At 43.7% G+C, this 17209-nt stretch overlaps 1 protein-coding gene across 4 annotated transcripts in view; it reads right to left on the reverse strand.

The window, feature by feature from the left end:
- The window catches only part of pds5a (PDS5 cohesin associated factor A), a gene marked incomplete at its 3' end in the record, with an annotated part of 42086 nt that overhangs the window by 812 nt on the left and 24065 nt on the right, over window positions 1-17209 (reverse strand). For 3 of the 4 annotated variants that reach the window (XM_079499002.1, XM_079499003.1, XM_079499004.1), the window contains exons 14-32: window positions 17055-17136; window positions 16897-16945; window positions 16634-16773; window positions 15658-15773; window positions 13914-14019; window positions 12728-12888; window positions 11077-11200; window positions 10410-10568; window positions 8819-8887; window positions 7961-8097; window positions 7377-7500; window positions 6695-6899; window positions 5568-5682; window positions 4843-4975; window positions 4233-4352; window positions 4002-4064; window positions 3646-3794; window positions 3407-3497; window positions 2828-3111 (exon numbers count right to left, since the gene is read on the reverse strand). In XM_079499002.1, the coding sequence (XP_079355128.1) occupies window positions 2828-3111; window positions 3407-3497; window positions 3646-3794; window positions 4002-4064; window positions 4233-4352; window positions 4843-4975; window positions 5568-5682; window positions 6695-6899; window positions 7377-7500; window positions 7961-8097; window positions 8819-8887; window positions 10410-10568; window positions 11077-11200; window positions 12728-12888; window positions 13914-14019; window positions 15658-15773; window positions 16634-16773; window positions 16897-16945; window positions 17055-17136 (2427 nt within the window). Of the gene's footprint in view, window positions 1-2823; window positions 3112-3406; window positions 3498-3645; window positions 3795-4001; window positions 4065-4232; window positions 4353-4842; window positions 4976-5567; window positions 5683-6694; window positions 6900-7376; window positions 7501-7960; window positions 8098-8818; window positions 8888-10409; window positions 10569-11076; window positions 11201-12727; window positions 12889-13913; window positions 14020-15657; window positions 15774-16633; window positions 16774-16896; window positions 16946-17054; window positions 17137-17209 lie in introns of those variants that run through there. The other variant, XM_079499005.1, reaches the window with a different exon arrangement.

A 17209-nucleotide genomic window follows, 5' to 3' on the forward strand; every position in this document is an offset into this window, starting at 1 on the left:
GTGTGCTGGACACAGACAAAATCGGGAAATAAAAAAGGGAAGCCATTTGCGAATGATGCATTCATAGATACAAGGATTATTCTTATTTTCAGCAATGGCAAAAACACACCTCTCATGCACGAGAGGCCATTTAAAACCTAGCAAATGTAGCAACGCACCCAGTGCAACTGAGTGGACATCAGACAATGATGATGAAATCAAACACTTGTTGCTGGCAAAGGAGAGAGAGAACACCAGGATAGGACCAGAGTGCGCCATCCTGATGTCTCCATTGTCTCTCTTTTGGATGAATACTCAGGGGAAACCCACCTAAAAGTCCCTTTTCCATATCAGGGCCAATTAGGGCCAGTGCAACTTTCACATAACCAACCTTAGAAGACCACTGACGCTCAGGGTAGTTAAGTCAGAGAAAATGTGAATCCCCTAGCAAACCTTGTTTGGGCCAGTATTGGCAATCAGATGTTTTGCTATTTGCTGACATTTTGGACAAAATGTTAGCAAATAGCAAAAATTCAGACAACACCAACTCACTGTTAGTATCCCTGTCATGTCTCCCCCGTTGGTCTCTTGCTGCCTGCCAGAGGGCGCTGCCCCTAACACTGGTGTCAACTTTGCTGCACACATTGTTTCTCTGTCCCCGTTTGAGGGGTATCTCTCTCTGTCCTCTACCAGAGAGAACTCTCTGGGCTAATCTCCAGCTCTCTGTCAGCATCATCCTCACTGTCCAGGAGGAAGGCAATTCCTACATTTGTCCACGTCTCTTCTCCACTCTCCCTGTCTTTCACTTGATCCTGTTCTCTGCTCAGGGGCAAAGACCTGGAGAAAAAACAGAGCTATCAAGTGAAGGAGGATGCGCAGCTTATTCAGTGTTCTACTGTGGTTTGCCATTGTTTGGATTTCCATTTGGTTCCTTAATGAGAACTTCATCCATGTTCTTATGTTGACCTGTAAGTCGCTCTAGGAATTGTAAACTGTAAATATAATTGCTCATTATGATAATACAGTACCATGTCCTTGTACACAGAAACCTGCCCATCAATAACATCATTGGTGGCAGATTCCAAACAACTTTTACACAAAGACAAGGTTGAAACTGGGTGAAGTGCTCCTTCTCATTTATACCCCCCAAACCTTGCATGCAATATGTACAGTTCAGTCAAGCTAAATGCTAACAGATGACAGAATTCTGTATCAAGTTAGAATTTGCCCAAAAGTTCGAAGTCTTAAAACTCGTTCCTCTCTTTTCATCACAGTAACCAAATTCGTCTTCCTAAACTCTGTTGCCCCGGGTGCCTTTATTCCAGCGGCGGGAAAAGTACTCACATTTTCTACTTAAGTAAAAGTATCAATATTGCAATGTAGAAATTACAAGTAAAAGTCCGGAATTCAAAATATACTTGAGTAAAAGTATAAAAGTATCATATCAAAATGTGCTTAAAGGACCACTTCACCACTTTTCAACCCATCTTCATATAATTGGTCCTCACTAATAAACATGATAAAATGGCACCATTTTTTCTGCTTCTCATAGCAGGACTGTGTGCAGTTCAGAAACCCGTCCACCAGTGACATCATCGTTAGGCAGATTCTTTTTAAACAATATTCTTTTACAAAAATGTTTAGATTTTTATTATCATGAGAACGATGGCTTCCATTTTCGCATTGCAACTTTCAGTACTAGAAAGCCTGCAGTTTCTAATAGCTTGGATTCCCCATCGATGATGTCACTGGTGGACGGGTTTCTGAACTGCCCACAGTCCTCCTATGAGACACAGACCGAGTAGAAAAAAATGGTAGCCATTTTATCATGTTTATTAGTGAGTGACTACTATATGAAGATAGGTTGAAAAGTGGTGAAGTGGTCCTTTAAAGTACCAAAAGTAGAAAGTACTCATTAGGCAAAAAATTCCATTTAAAGTTTTCAAAATGTATAAAACTCTTTTGAAAATTACAGGGTCTACATTCAGCTCAAAATGCGTCGCATCGCGATGCATTGTGAGCTTGTAGATCAGCTATTTTCAAATGGCCGAAATGTATTTAGGTCTGATCTACAAATCTACAAATAACAAAAGTTTTCAAATAATTGTAGTGGAGTAAAAGTACAATATTTTCCTCCAAGATGTAGTAGAGTAGAAGTGAAAGTATTGGAAATACTCATAATCAATACCTCAATACCTTTTTTTTTTGTTGCCATTCCTTCTTCAGCGATCTCCTTCTGTTTCACGCATGCGCACTGCCATTCACTTCCTTGTTTACGGCCGACTAAAGGCCTATTCATAGTCTGGATTTTCGGTGGTGAGGTGACCACCGCTCCGGTGGTGAGCTGACCACCGGAGCTGAAATAACGTTGAGCGGTGGTGAGTAAAAACAGAGAGAAGGGCTGGGGCGGTGGTTTGCTCTTCACCGCGGCTCGTGACGTAATGTTGTAGTTCGGTGGTCAACTCGCCACCGAAAATCCAGACTATGAATAGGCCTTTAGTCGGTCGTAAACAAGGAAGTGAATGGCTCAGAACTCTAAATCTAAGGCGCTCTCCATGGTTTTGACCAAAACGGCAATGTTCCGTCTTCATTTCTGACTTAACCTAGCATCTCGGTTGGAATATAAACGCTTCTATAGAGAGTTTAGATGTGACATAATAATGGAAGATTATGTCTCCCTGTTTTGGGGGATAACGGAAGGCGGGGCTTTTCAGAGTAAAATCTGCCTCATCTGTTGGGCACTCTAGCACCTTTATTCTGAATATTCCTGGGAAAAGAAAGTGTTAAGTACAGCACTTAAGTAAATGTACTCAGTCCCTTTACACCCCCGTTCCATCGACCGGCTCACCTCTGTAAGTCGATCTGTCTCTTCGTGCCTTCGTCCTTCTGCTGCTGCTGTTTTGACATCTTGATGTTGATGGAGTCCGCCGAGCTGTCGGAAGCGGGGTCAGCCGCCCTCTTCCTCCCTCTGCCAGCCCCCCCGCCCCCCGTCACCACCGCCCCTGCCTCCTTGTCGGCCCCGACCACGGGGGGCCCTGCGGGCGCAGACCCCCTGGGGGGACGCCCGCGCCGCTTGACTGGCGACGCCTCCGTCGTAACGTCAGGGGTGGTCGCATTCCGGCCTACCTCCTCCTGAGAGAGCAAGAGGAAACGCTTGATGAAGATCCATGAGCAGTGTATGTCACAATGAAATGGGCGATAGAAGAAAAAAAAAGACATTGTCCACACATGCTACCTTTAGTGTATGGAATAGCCCCACTACATCTTTTGAACACAGAGGGTTACTTACAAAACACATTTTTAATGGTCAAGGCCAATTGATGTTGAATACATATTCGGTTCCTTTTCTCTTTTCTTAACCTTCAAGTACATATTATTGCTTTGCCTTTCTTAGACCCTGTGTAGATCCTGTCTAGGTTTTATTTACCTTTGCGTTGTTGTCATTATTCTTGATGATCGGGTTCTCCTCGTTTTCCCGTGCTCCGCTCTCCGACGACTCCGTTACCACATTACTGTTGCTATGGGAGAATGGAGAAAAGTCACAAAAAGAAAATGCACAACATTTTCCTCACAAATGTGTGCACACGTGCATCAACAACCCACACAGGAGAATGGGAGTTCAGTGGGGGGGGGGGGGGGGGGGGGGGGGGGGGGCTTTCTGTCTACCTGTTCTTGTTGAGGGCTGGAGAGCTCGGCTGGGAGTTTGTGCTGGCGTTGCTGGCTGTGTCTGAGCCCGTAGTGGGCTTGACGTAGACCCTCCTCCCTGGTACGGTCAGAGGCTTGTTCACTGCTGCCAGAACTGGAGAGGGCTTAGGCTGTGGAGATGGCCGTAACGTTAGGGTGAGAACAAAGCAGTAGTGGGGGTGCATTTACAACAACCAGGACTGTCTTTGGTTTATTGGTCTATTGGTATTGGTCAAAGAAAGTGGTTAATACTTGCTAATGCCAATTATTTGTGGAAACGTTTGCAACAGAGTATGATCAAATCTACAAATTAAGCCCATTATGTACTATGTACTTACCTTGCCAGTGAGGAGCACTTGTCTGGTTTCTGCAGAAAGATAGTCTTTATCATTTTTGAAGTCCTGTCGAGCAGAAGAAATTGGTGATGAGCACAAGTCACTAAAACCACATTAACAACTTGAACCGCAGCGTTCCCATTTCTGGGCATGTCATAATAAGTGAATTAGAAAGATTATTGTCAAAACAAACTAAAACTAAACTATATGTGAATACATAAACAAAGATATCACCTTGTCCTGCGCAATGTAGAACTTGTCTGGTAGGATGGGTTCTTTGGGAGGATCCAGGAAGCATGCTGTGCTCTTGTTGACGATGACGAAGAGGGCGACATCACACACAATATACAGCTTCTGTAACCATGGAAAATTACACGGCAGTACAAAATATAATGAAATTGAGAAACAGAGAGAGGCTCAGAATTTGTGTTACAAGGCACTGTACCTGTGTGCGCTCAGAGAGCTCAGAGAGCTTGTAGGACCTACAGACCTACAAGCTCAGAGAGCTTGTAGGTCTGCTACTTTTGAAAAATCGTGAAAATGTGGCACAAATCTTTGAATATATATTCTTTCACAGCGAACGTTTTTAACTCAAATCTTTGCTTCTGATGAGGGGTTCCTGGAATAACATATTTTCAGATGGGGGTCAGCAGCCAAATATATATAAATCTGGGCGTCCTTGACATGAAAAAAGTTGAGAACCACTGACATAAATACATAGGTTTTTCAGAAAACTGTGGATTTAGAAGATATTTGTAGAATCGATGGTAGGTCTAAATGGGTTAAGTAAGAACTTTGAGTACTTTTTCCACCACTGGTATTCCGTTAACTCGGCTAACGTTACCTCATTGGCCTTTACGTCTTCCGGACACTGTGCGTCCTTGGTCTGTTTGATGTTCTCCACCATTTTCCTCAGGAAGGCGTGGCTGTTGTTCTCATTCTTGGTCATCAGAACCTCCAGCATGAACCACAGGCACCTGTTGGACAAATTAAACTCGGTACTGAGAAACTGTGCCAGAAAAGTTATCAGTTCAACGGTTTGTTGGACAGTATAAGTGAAAGCGTCCGTCTGTTCATGACTTAGTCCTCACGAATGTTCATGATAAAATAGTGAACATACATACAGTGAGCGCTTTGAGTAAGCACGTAGTGCATAGAAAACCGCTATAAAATGCAATCCTTTATTATTATTAATTATTTTCTACTCTGGTCTGTGTCTCATGGGAGGGCTGTGGGCAGTTCAGAAACCCGTCCACCAGTGTCATCGTTAGGAAGATATATTTTTTTGTTTTTTTTCTTTTTACATACATTTAGATTTGTATTATCGTGAGAACAATGGCTTCCATTTTCGCATTGCAACTTTTAAGGAACAGAAAGCCTGCAGTTTCTATTAGCTTGGATTTGATGTGGACGGGTTTCTGAACTGCCCACAGAGTAGATTTATTTTTTTGCTATTTTATCATGATCATTAGTGAGGACCAATTATATGAAGATAGGTTGAAAAGTGGTGAAGTGGACAAGTGGTCCGTCCTTTAACTTTAAACATGCCAGATGACACATATGACTCACTCTTTGATGTCTTTTAACTGGTCATACTCCTGCGGTTTGGTGAAATCTGGATCGTGGGCCAGCAGGTGAATCATGAAGGGAACCACATACTCGGGAAGAAGCGACAACATCTTTTCTGTAAAAACAAAAAAGCCATAAGTAATAAAGTTCATGATATGTCTTTTTACTTATATTATAAGCTCTCATCAACCACTGACATAATACGAATGCTAGCCGTGTTCCCAAAACCCATTTAGACCCGAGGACGCATCTGTGTCCTAGCTTTTAACCACTTTAACCATTATTTTCAAGTTTAGCTGTTGAAAAATAGCAGATCTACAAGATCATAGCGCGGCACTCGATCCGCTATTTTTGAACAATCGTTAAAACGTGTGCGAATCTTTTAATATATTATCATTTCACAGCAAACGTTTTTAACTCATATCTTTGCTTCTGGGGGTCCCTGGAACAACATCTTTTCAGATGGAGTTTGGCAGCCAATTACATATAATTTTGGGGGTCCTTGACATGAAATAGTTTGAGAACCACTGACATAGAAACAGGGTTTATCAGAAAACTGTCATGATTTGGAAGACATTTTGTAGAATCTGTTCTCAGGTCTTAACACTTTGAGGGCATACTACGCGTTACCCGCATTTTAATCAAATATTCTACGCTGCCGAGATTGTTTTATTACCTTTAGATCATACGCTGAAGTATTTGGGCTTTTGATCGGCGAAAATCCGGCGAAAATAGGTTCCTCCGTTTGTTTTTTACTATCGCACCACACGCCATCTTGGTACGCCACAAGACGGGTGCATAAGACCCTCCTCCATGAGGCGGTGTACCCCGTTCACTTGCATTGGACTCAATTTCCCAGAAGCCCTAGCAGCCCAGCCCATGGGTCGATTTCCGGTTTCGTCATCATAACATGAAGCTCTCATCTCCAGGTCCGCGGCAAAGCCGGAGTTTCTTTTTAATTATTAAAATACAGCGAATTAAACGCATTAAACAAATAGCGGGAATGTCGTATTACGCAATTAGCGGCCGTCAAACTGTTTTAATGGGATAATGATGGTGACCAACGGTGAATGTAATAATAAAAAATAAAAAAAAGATTCGGTCCAAGCAACCCTGGACTCACTCACCCTGAGGCAGTTGGTTTTGTTTGATGAACTCGCGGCGGACGGTGATGTTTTTGAGCAGGCACTGTCGGGCGTGAGCGCGTCGCTCCTTGACGGGGTCCTTGGCACACAGTGCAAACACGGCCAGATACTCCAGGGGCAGCATCAGCTTCACCAGCGCCAAGTGCAACTTCTGGGCATAGATCTGACGCACCTGGTAGCACTCATCCTGCACGGCAGGGCAGAGGAGAAGGAGGAGGCAGGGAAAAGGCTGACACAATTAGATCACTGGTTCACAAACAGTGGGTCGGGACCCATTTGTGGGCCGCGGAAACATTTTCATGGGCCACGAGTAAATGTCAAAACATTCAAAAGAAGAAAAGAATCCCCAAGAATGCAACATTTTTCATGAATTAAAAATAAATAAAATGCAATGATTTTTCAAAAGATTTTCAATCAAATATATTTTATAAATCAGAAAACAAATGTTTAAGTACGTAGAAGTGAAAATAGCCGATCTACAAGCGCGGTGCATTGCACGCTTGGGTGCCAGGCTCTCTTTTGGGTCCTGAGCTAAAAAGGTTGGGAACCACTGTACAAACTCACGTTCGTAGACAACTGCATGATTATGGGTATAAATTATCCCTTTATGCATACAGTTACACACATACACACACAGAGAGAGAGAGAGAGAGTGAGGACTGACATTGATGACCAGGCCACAGAGCTGGAACTGCTCAGGTGTGATGATTTCATGGTAGCAGGGCTCCTGGGCCAGCTTCATGATGGCGCCACCTGCAGCCAACCTCAGACGAGACATGTCTGACTTACTGTAAAGAAGGAGAGACTAATTAATCATTGCTCAGTGCCACAAGCTTGTACATCTGCCATTTGTTTTTAAAAATATTGAAAGAGTCTTCTCTTCTGGGAAGCTGGGAGGTCCAAAGGCATATATACGCACAGATGTACTGATTTAGAAGGCATTTCTAATGCGTGCAAATATAATAGGTACAAGCATTCCTTTGTCCCTCTGTCAATCACACTCCTTAACAGAGTCTTTGCAGAGGGCAGACAGGGTAGGGGTAGAAGGTTGAGGTGGTACTAGGGTTGCTCTCTCTTTTGCACTAGGTATTTTGGCGTGTGTTACTTAGATGTTGTACGAGTCACTGTGTACCTCTATTGTATTTATGTATGCTGCAGTGCGGGCCCTTGTGGCCAAGACAAATTTAAGTAAATAAAGTAACCTTGAGCCGAATAAAGCCTGGGTACTGAGGCTAACCCTAGAATTACCTGATCTTCTTCTGCTCCGTGAGGTCTCCCTCACTGACCAGCATGGCAGAGAGCAGTCGCAGGGTGGAGTTGGCCGACTTGGACTGGTTGTTCTTCATCCCTAGTAACCAGCGCACCAGCAGCTTGATGGCCTGCACCTGGAGGAAGAGGAAGGAAGATTAAGTTAAGTTTAAGAAACTTTCATAATTAGTACAACATGAAAGTTAATCTATATAACATTGTTTCTGCTGTCGCTACAACGTCGACCTGTGGCCATCAACAGCCCTGGTGGATGGAGAGGCTATTTGTTTTTATAGTCAAATATATTTTAATGTAAAAAATAATAAAGCATCAACATTCAAATGGGATTATAGAGGAAATCTTTTGATTGATTGTTTGCAGAATTACAGTACATTTCAAGCACAAACTCAATACAAAGACTGTTAACTGTGAGTGGACGACCCAATAAAGCATTACACTTGTTTACAAGAGGGTCCACCTTGTTCAATTCATCAAAACATTCAAAGACGTACAAATAGACACTTCTATATAGCCAAAGAACAGAACAGGATAAAGGAGGTAAAAAGGGAAAAGAAACACATACAGTGAGGGGGAAAAAAGGGGTGGGTGGTTGGGGGGGATTCAGATTTTACAGGGGCCAGTTTCGAATTGCAGCCGTCCGTAGGTGCCCTTTGAGAGCAGTTTTGAAGTAACAGCACTCTCTTTCACACATGGGTTTGCGTTTTTAGAACAAAGGTTCAAGCCACAATCATGTCATCAACACAGGATTGTTCTTGATCCATGTTCGGATACAGCATCCTTAACTCTCGCATGAATTAAGTAAAATGTGACAGAAGTAGCATGTGCTTAGGGACTTACCTTCGCTAGAACCTCAGGCGAGACCTCCTCATCGGATGTCCACAACTTCCCATTCTTGTTCCCCATTGACTTGAAAAAAACAAAAGGTTCAGGACAGATTGCATTAGAAAGTATTAACACTGTCCCGTCATATATATGACACCCGGGGGTCTCTGGGCCTCAACACACGGATGGAAACACCCGGGGGTCTCTGGGCCTCAACACACGGATGAAAACAGTATTAACACTGTCCCGTCATATATATGACACCCGGGGGTCTCTGGGCCTCAACACACGGATGAAAACAAAAGTATTAACACTGTCCCGTCATATATGACACCCGGGGGTCTCTGGGCCTCAACACACGGATGAAAACAAAATTATTAACACTGTCCCGTCATATATGACACCCGGGGGTCTCTGGGCCTCAACACACGGATGAAAACAAAAGTATTAACACTGTCCCGTCATATATGACACCCGGGGGTCTCTGGGCCTCAACACACGGATGAAAACAGTATTAACACTGTCCCGTCATATATATATATATGACACCCGGGGGTCTCTGGGCCTCAACACACGGATGAAAACAAAAGTATTAACACTGTCCCGTCATATATGACACCCGGGGGTCTCTGGGCCTCAACACATGGATGAAAACAAAAGTATTAACACTGTCCCGTCATATATGACACCCGGGGGTCTCTGGGCCTCAACACATGGATGAAAACAAAAGTATTAACACTGTCCCGTCATATATGACACCCGGGGGTCTCTGGGCCTCAACACATGGATGAAAACAAAAGTATTAACACTGTCCCGTCATATATGACACCCGGGGGTCTCTGGGCCTCAACACACGGATGAAAACAAAATTAAATATCAAGACTGAGAAATGTTGCTAGGCCAAGTCCTAATGTGTAATTTGTGAAACGTGAAAGGAGCCACCACACACTAGCACCGTGTGTCCTACACACTTAACACAATATGTAAAATTATGATGTTTTGGTAGCCATACGGCTAACCAGTTGAAGAAATTGCAGATTGAGGCGTTAATGAAATATCTGAGATCATTAGGGTTTTGTGGAAGACTGAAATAACTAATAACCATAGTTTTGGTGCAGGACACCAGGACTCAAGACATGCTGACTTCTATGGAATCCAAATGACTGAAATCAGTCGTGGCGACTGAGAACTTTAATCCATGGCCTCACCATGAGGCCCGGAGACTCCCCAGGGGTCCTTCGGACCTACTTACTTATTACATGTACAAGTAAATACTGAAACCATATGGATAAAAAATGAAAACTTGCAAGCTCGTAGATCAGTTATTTTTGACATCCTTAAAAATGTCTAAAATATTGGTGGTTAAGAAAAACCATGTCTTTATCTTTATGTATTATAAATGAGAAATGCTGAGTATAATCACCCCTTGAATAAGTATAATGGGGTATACAATACTTCAGTGTGTGTGTGTGTGTGTGTGTGTGTGTGTGTGTGTGTGTGTGTGTGTGTGTGTGTGTGTGTGTGTGTGTGTGTGTGTGTGTGTGTGTGTGTGCGCGCGCGCGCGCGCGCGCGCGCGCGCGCGCGACTACACCGTTTTGTTCCATACTCTGTCATTCATGAGCAAGTCCTTGACAATGAAGTTGGCCACAATGGACTTCATGGGCGAGGCAAACTGATCTGGGGCCAGCATGGATATGTGGCCCAGGGACACCAGAGGAGTTATCAGCTGCTCTGGGACATCTGCGTTCAAACTACGAGACAGAGGCTGCGGGAGGGAAATGGGACAAAAGATGACAAATGTGTAGAATGGAACATAACCAAATAGACCACTGGTTTTCAACCAGTGGGCCTTGAGCAGGTTCCAGGTGGTCCCCAGCTAAATGATGGAGAGTTGGTAACCAAATGGACCCTTATAGATCTTTAACTCTTGAGAGCGTAAAATGAAAGCAAATGTTGGTTACATTTTACGCTCTCAGGAGTTACCTTATTGTTCACATCTGCATCAGATAATTTACAAGAAGTCTACACAATTAGAGAATGTAATCAATACAGCATGGAATTGTGGACAAAATCTTATCCAATGGCAACAAAATATTCTTTAGTTTTGGGTCCGAGAGGCTTAATCTCATCAAATTTTGGTCCGTGGCTCAAATGACGAATAAATAATTGGGCCTCGATATGAAAAGGGTTGAAAGTTTGAAACCACTGAACTAGAAGATCATCTATTTTGAAGTGCAAATGCAGGCAGGGCAAAAGCAGAGGACGTGACCCACCTCAAAGATCTGTGCCAATTGCACTTCCTTGTTGTTGAAGATGGCGTGTATGCAGTGCACGGCCTGCTTGGCCTGGTGGGGGGTGCCACGCTTGGCTTTCTGATGCAGGACGGGAATGAGTGTCCTAATGAGCACAGAGGGGACAGATCAGAGGGGACAGTGTTGAAATGTATTTTAATCACATGACGACATTTGGTGCAAAGAGATAAAAAGGAGGGGACCAATAGGCCTATCTCACAGCCCGCTTTCCACGCCCACTTCCGGTAAATAGTGGTGTCTTTAACATGAGCATTTACACGTTTTTTTCTCTGGAGAATCTAAGTACATTTTCTAATGTAAAAATGTGACAGACCAATATTATTATGAAGCAAACAAGATGGTAAATCACGTCGAACAGATAGAACAAACCTTACCTTGAGAAAACAAAAGTTGTAGACTTCTTAAATTACCTCTGTTAACATGTAGCGTCTATGGAGTGACGTCACGCTATCACCACTAACCCCGAAAGGGGGCGTATTTAGGGGGGCGGGGACATTCTGTGAGATAGGCTTATTATAGATCCTTGCAGAACTAAATATATAGGGTTAAACAACTAAATATATAGGGTTAAACTACCTACAAGTAATAATATCAACATTTTAATGACTGGTTTATTAGTATCATTATTATTTTGTCAGACAGCCAGCAATGAATTAAATGCTCCCAAAATGTTTAGTCTCTATGACACCTCTAAGGGCCGCAGTCTGCGTTCAAAGATTTTCCTAGAAGCTTTGTCATTTGGTCCAAACCTTTTCCACCGGCAAATTACTAGCCAATCAGGAAGTGGACAGTCACATTCATGCATTGTTCCTCATCTTTGAAGGCAGATTGCGGCCCCTAGAGATGTCAGAGACCACATTTCTTTTGGGAGCATTAACCCATTTTGATGGTTACATACATTATGTTATAATTTAGCTATTGAAAAATAGCAGATCTACAAGCTCATGAACTTGTAGGTCTGCTATTTTTTGAAAAATCGTTAAAATGTGCCTCAAATCTTTCAGAAAATGGTCATGATTTAGAAAACGTTCGACGTCAGGCCTGAATGGGTTAAACCCATTGCTGGCTGTCTGAATGCTTTAAAAAAAAGAAGGGGAAAAAGCATAAACACACAGAGACACACAGGACCAGGTGAGTGTCCTGTCCTGAGGACAACCCCAACAGGACCAGGTGAGTGTCCTGTCCTGAGGACAACCCCAACAGGACCAGGTGAGTGTCCTGTCCTGTGGACAACCCCAACAGGACCAGGTGAGTGTCCTGTCCTGAGGACAACAGAGACACGGGACCAGGTGAGTGTCCTGTCCTGAGGACAACCCCAACAGGACCAGGTGAGTGTCCTGTCCTGAGGACAACCCCAACAGGACCAGGTGAGTGTCCTGTCCTGTGGACAACCCCAACAGGACCAGGTGAGTGTCCTGTCCTGAGGACAACCCCAACATATATGTTATTACTTATAGCTACTTTAAGTGATTAATCCACAGTTGGTCCAATGACCTGATCCAGTTTGTGCCTAAACAAAGTAGATCCAGTGCAAACATCAACTGCAAAGAAAATGCACTACAGTATCCTCCTTCGTTCCACAACCCTCCCATGTGTCTGTCCCGTCTCTTACGATCTGATCTGTTGCAGTTCCGTTTCGATCTTCTGGCCCGTGTTTCTGAAGATCTGGATGGCCGCTTCCGCCACCTTGTCGTCCTCCATCTTTAGACACTGGAGGAGAGACTCGTACGTCTCTGCCGAGTGGAACGCTGTGGGGTGTGTGAACGACAGGACCTGGAGGAGGAGGCAGAGAAAGGGCTCAGCATGGGGTAGCCCTGGAACATGACAGTCATGCAGCTTTTCCTTGTTTACCCTTGATTTCCTCCTTTCCCTTCAACAACTGCGCCTCAGCGAAGCGTATTCGCATTTGTTATTTTATATTTGTAATTGTAGCAACAGTGAAAACAGCACATTACAGCACGCTCAGTCAAGCAGACTGATATCTTGTGTTGTGTTTATAGACTGTTGCACCCTCTCTCAAACGACCACTTGCCCGGTCGGGCAACCTGAAAGCAAACTCCACCTTCCCGAAGGTTTTATTCACCTGCCAGGGGCAGGTGGCCGAGGTGGGCAACCATTAGTGTTCTCAAACTCTGCCGACCAGGTCCGACTACGTCCGCTAGGCCCGACCCGATGTTTTAGGGCCGGGCCTAAAATGTATGCTAATCAGTAGGGCCGGGCCTGGCCTGGCCTGGCCTGGCCTGGCCTGGCCTGGCCTGGCCTGGCCTGGCCTGGCCTCAGGCATCATGAAAAAAATATGATATTTATTTTTCATAATTATAAAAATAATAGTTCCGTTCTATCCGTTTGTGTATTTTTGTGTATTTATCTATTATGAAGATGGTGCTGACTGGCGTTTTACTTTTACTCTGTGTAGAGTTCTCAGCCCTTAATTTCTCTCTTTCATCTTAAAATAACTAATGACCGAAAATAGCCAATCTACAAGCTAACAACCCACCGCGCTGCGACGTTTTGTGATCTTGTAGATCTGCAATTTCCGGTGTGCAGCATGCTTTCACAGGAGACACGCTGGCGTCTATGGAATCCAAATGATTGAAATCAGTTGTGGCGACTGAGAACTTTAATCCATGGAAGCAACAATGTCTTGATTGCTCTGTCTACCTTGCCATGCCTCACTCTCTAACCGCGAGTAGTTCTTTCTTTGCTCTGTCCACCTGCATTGCCTTGCCTCACTCTCTAACCGCGAGTAGTTCTTTCTTTGCTCTGTCCACCTTCATTGCCTTGCCTCACTCTCTAACCTTGAGTAGTTCCAGGCCCGCGCGGATGGCTGTATCGGGGGTGACTCCCTCCTCGTCATCGTCAGCTGTTCCTTCAATAGACTTGTTGAGTAGTTTTACCAAGGCACTGAGAGAGAACACAAACAAAAATAATTGAACAATAAAAAAATGTAGCCATAAGTGATGTGATATATATACTGTATATTTATTTTTTAGCACTAGCGTACAGTATATTCCCATAGTAATCACTTCTACAGTGTTCGTTCAGTAACAGGGGTCTCCCTTCTCCAGCTCTTTAGTGAAGACAAGAGATACGTTGTCAGATGGGTCACAAATAGTAATCCAAACAGGAGAGAGAACCTATTCATCAGCTTCAATTTTATACTGTCCCAATTTTGTCTGCTCGTTTATTTAGTTTAATGTCTTGCAATTTCACTTGTTTATCTTGCCTCCGGCATGAGTTCTCTCTCCCTGAAAATTCTTCTGTTTACCAAAGAGCTGGACAGACGGGGAGAACCCTTTTACTGAATAAACAGTTAACCCATTTTGGGCGGGAACCCCTTTTGGTGTTTTAAAGCATTATGTTATACTTTAGCTATTGAAAAATAGCAGATCTACAAGCTCATAGCGCGGCACTTGTCGGTCTGCTATTTTTGAAAAATCGTGAAAATGTGCCTCAAATCTTTGAATATATATTATTACAGTGAGTGAACATTTTAACTCAAATCTTTGCTTCTGGGGAAATTTCGACGTCAGGTCTAAATGGGTTAAACACCATGAAGCAATGTTTTATATGGCGAATATAGAGCTATTGAACCACTTATTTTCATTCTCATTCCTCTTTTAATTCATTAGTTAAAAAAAGGGAAGAAAATCACTTGCAGGTAAAGAGTTTGAGCACCAACGCAGATGTCTAGTGTTTGCATGACACAACAAGCGGTCAGGCTGACCAGCTTTGACACGGTCAATGCATTCGATCGGTCAATCCAGAGCAGATGTTTAGCCCCCTTGTGTGGTGTTTTTCCACTGATCAGAAAGGGTTAAACTGGCATTTGGTCTGAGACCTGTAGTTGCATCCTGCCACCAGTAGGTGTCTCACTGAATGAGAAAAGCCTGCATGCTGTTGTAAATGTGTTGTTATACAATCACACAGGGACATGGGGGAGAGGAGAGCACAAGGCTTTCCGCCACAGAGATATTGGATGTGACCTGTAGAGAGTTCTGCTGGCTGGTGTAGCATACCGTGACGACGTTTTTACAAGAATGTATTCAGTAAATAGCACTGGGGTCTGTTTAAAAAAGCTAAAATAAAGTGTCTGTTTCACATCCAAAGATCGCTTAGAAGGTCCGGTTCAGGGACCAAATGTTTAAATTGTAGCATTTAGATTTTGGTCTGTTTAACGTTCACACAGGACTTTTTAAAGCGAATCAAATTACGTGGTCATACAGGCCAAATGATCCACTGACAGAATATGCTATTTCTATGGAAAATTACTTCACTGCCAAACTACAACAGAAGCTTGTTGTGATTGTCGTCTCGCCAACCGCAACGAACCGGACCATAGTTCGTTTGGAAACGGACCGAGTTAGGCATTTTCCGCTTGTTTGATCCGCCCCAGAGTTCGAATGCACGACCAGTCGTCCACACCAGTTGGACCAAAGGGGTAAGCGGACCATGGTCCTTTTTAAACGAACCAAACAGTCCTGGTGTGAAAGCACCCTTAAACTAAGGATGAAGACCTGCTGCGTTCAGAGCATTACTGACCTGATGGCCTCGGAGTCGATGTGGACGGGGGCGATGCGCTCCAGCAGGAACTTCACCATCTCTAGGAAGGGGTTGGTGGGCTGCTTGGGGAACGTTAGCTTACGGGTGATCTCCCTCTGTGGACAGAACGGAGTAAACACACTTCAATCACTACGCCTCAGATTGTGAGCGCGATATATACACACAGTATACATGTTTGTGTGACTGTGTGTGTGTGTGTGTGTGTGTGTGTGCACGCATGCGTGCACTTGCGCACGCACACACGCACGCACGCACGCACATGGGCAAACTCACATCTAAGTTGATATACTCATTCCTTCAACATGCCCTAAATCTAAAAATGACCCCTTTTTTCAAAGTCGTTGCGTGGCGACAGGCGTCTAATTCATTGGTCAAATAAATGCAACAAAACTGCTCTGATGTTCTCAGTTTACAATATAATTAGTCAACAAATGATAGGGTACACGCTACAAAGGTACTAGGATACTAGTTAACATCAAACCTTACATCTGTGTGAAGTGAACTACATGGTATCTAACATTCTTAACATTTGTAGCCAAGCGAACAGCATGTCCGTCTAAAGTAACATATTGTTGTCGGGAAGAAAACTCATATCTCCATATTTCAACTTTGTAATGCCCTACTTCATCATACAAGAGTGTTGAACAAAATATCTACAATCACAAAAAACACGTTGCGACATGCTGTGTGCAATTTTCAATTAAATGTTTTTAAAATGATAATAGGCAATGATGTATAAGCAATGCTGTAATACAATAGGCTGTGTTCTGTGCACAACCATAGTCCCTATTTTCCAGAAAGTGTCATACCCGTTTCTCAATCATTTCCCCATAGATTTGTTCGATTAGTTCAGCAGCAGGTTTATATCAGAAATACATAGTTGTTAAATGCGTTTCCAGCTCAAATCTGCTGCGTGTTTGAGGAAAAGAGGTGTGATGTATGCGTGTTCTCTCACCACACAGATCTCAGCCTGCTTGCAGGAGCAGGTTGGGCTGATGAGCATGTCTAGCTGGATTCGGAGTTTCTCATCCTCACCCAGCACCTGGTTAAACTTCTTCATGAAGTCTTGGGCCTTTCCTGCATCTGGCAGGTTCTCTGGAAACACACAGGTCAAGGTTAAATAATGTGTGATGGGCAGCAAGAGAAACACTATACTGCCTGATAAAGGAAATGGTATTTGATATAAACATGCACTGTACATGCACTTATTCAACTCACTGGCAATGGTCATCAGCTTCCCAAACATGGATGTACTGTTGGGCTCAGACTGCCAGGGGAGAGAGATTTAGGATTATGGAGATAATTAATGTCTTGGAAACAAAAACTATGTCAAGTATGTTTGTATGGGTGTGCATGCGTGTGTCCGTGAGACTGACCACTGGCAGCTTGTGAAGGTCCAGCAGCTCCCTGACCAGACCTCGAAGCATGTTCTGACATTTCCACATCTCATTTAGAGCCCTGAGAGAAGAGCGCGAGCGCAACAAAGAGAGACAAAGGAAAGTAAATTGAGAATCGAGAGATTACAAAAAAC

Source organism: Electrona antarctica (assembly GCF_951216825.1).
Source record: "Electrona antarctica genome assembly, chromosome: 4".
Taxonomy (NCBI): Eukaryota; Metazoa; Chordata; class Actinopteri; order Myctophiformes; family Myctophidae; genus Electrona; species Electrona antarctica.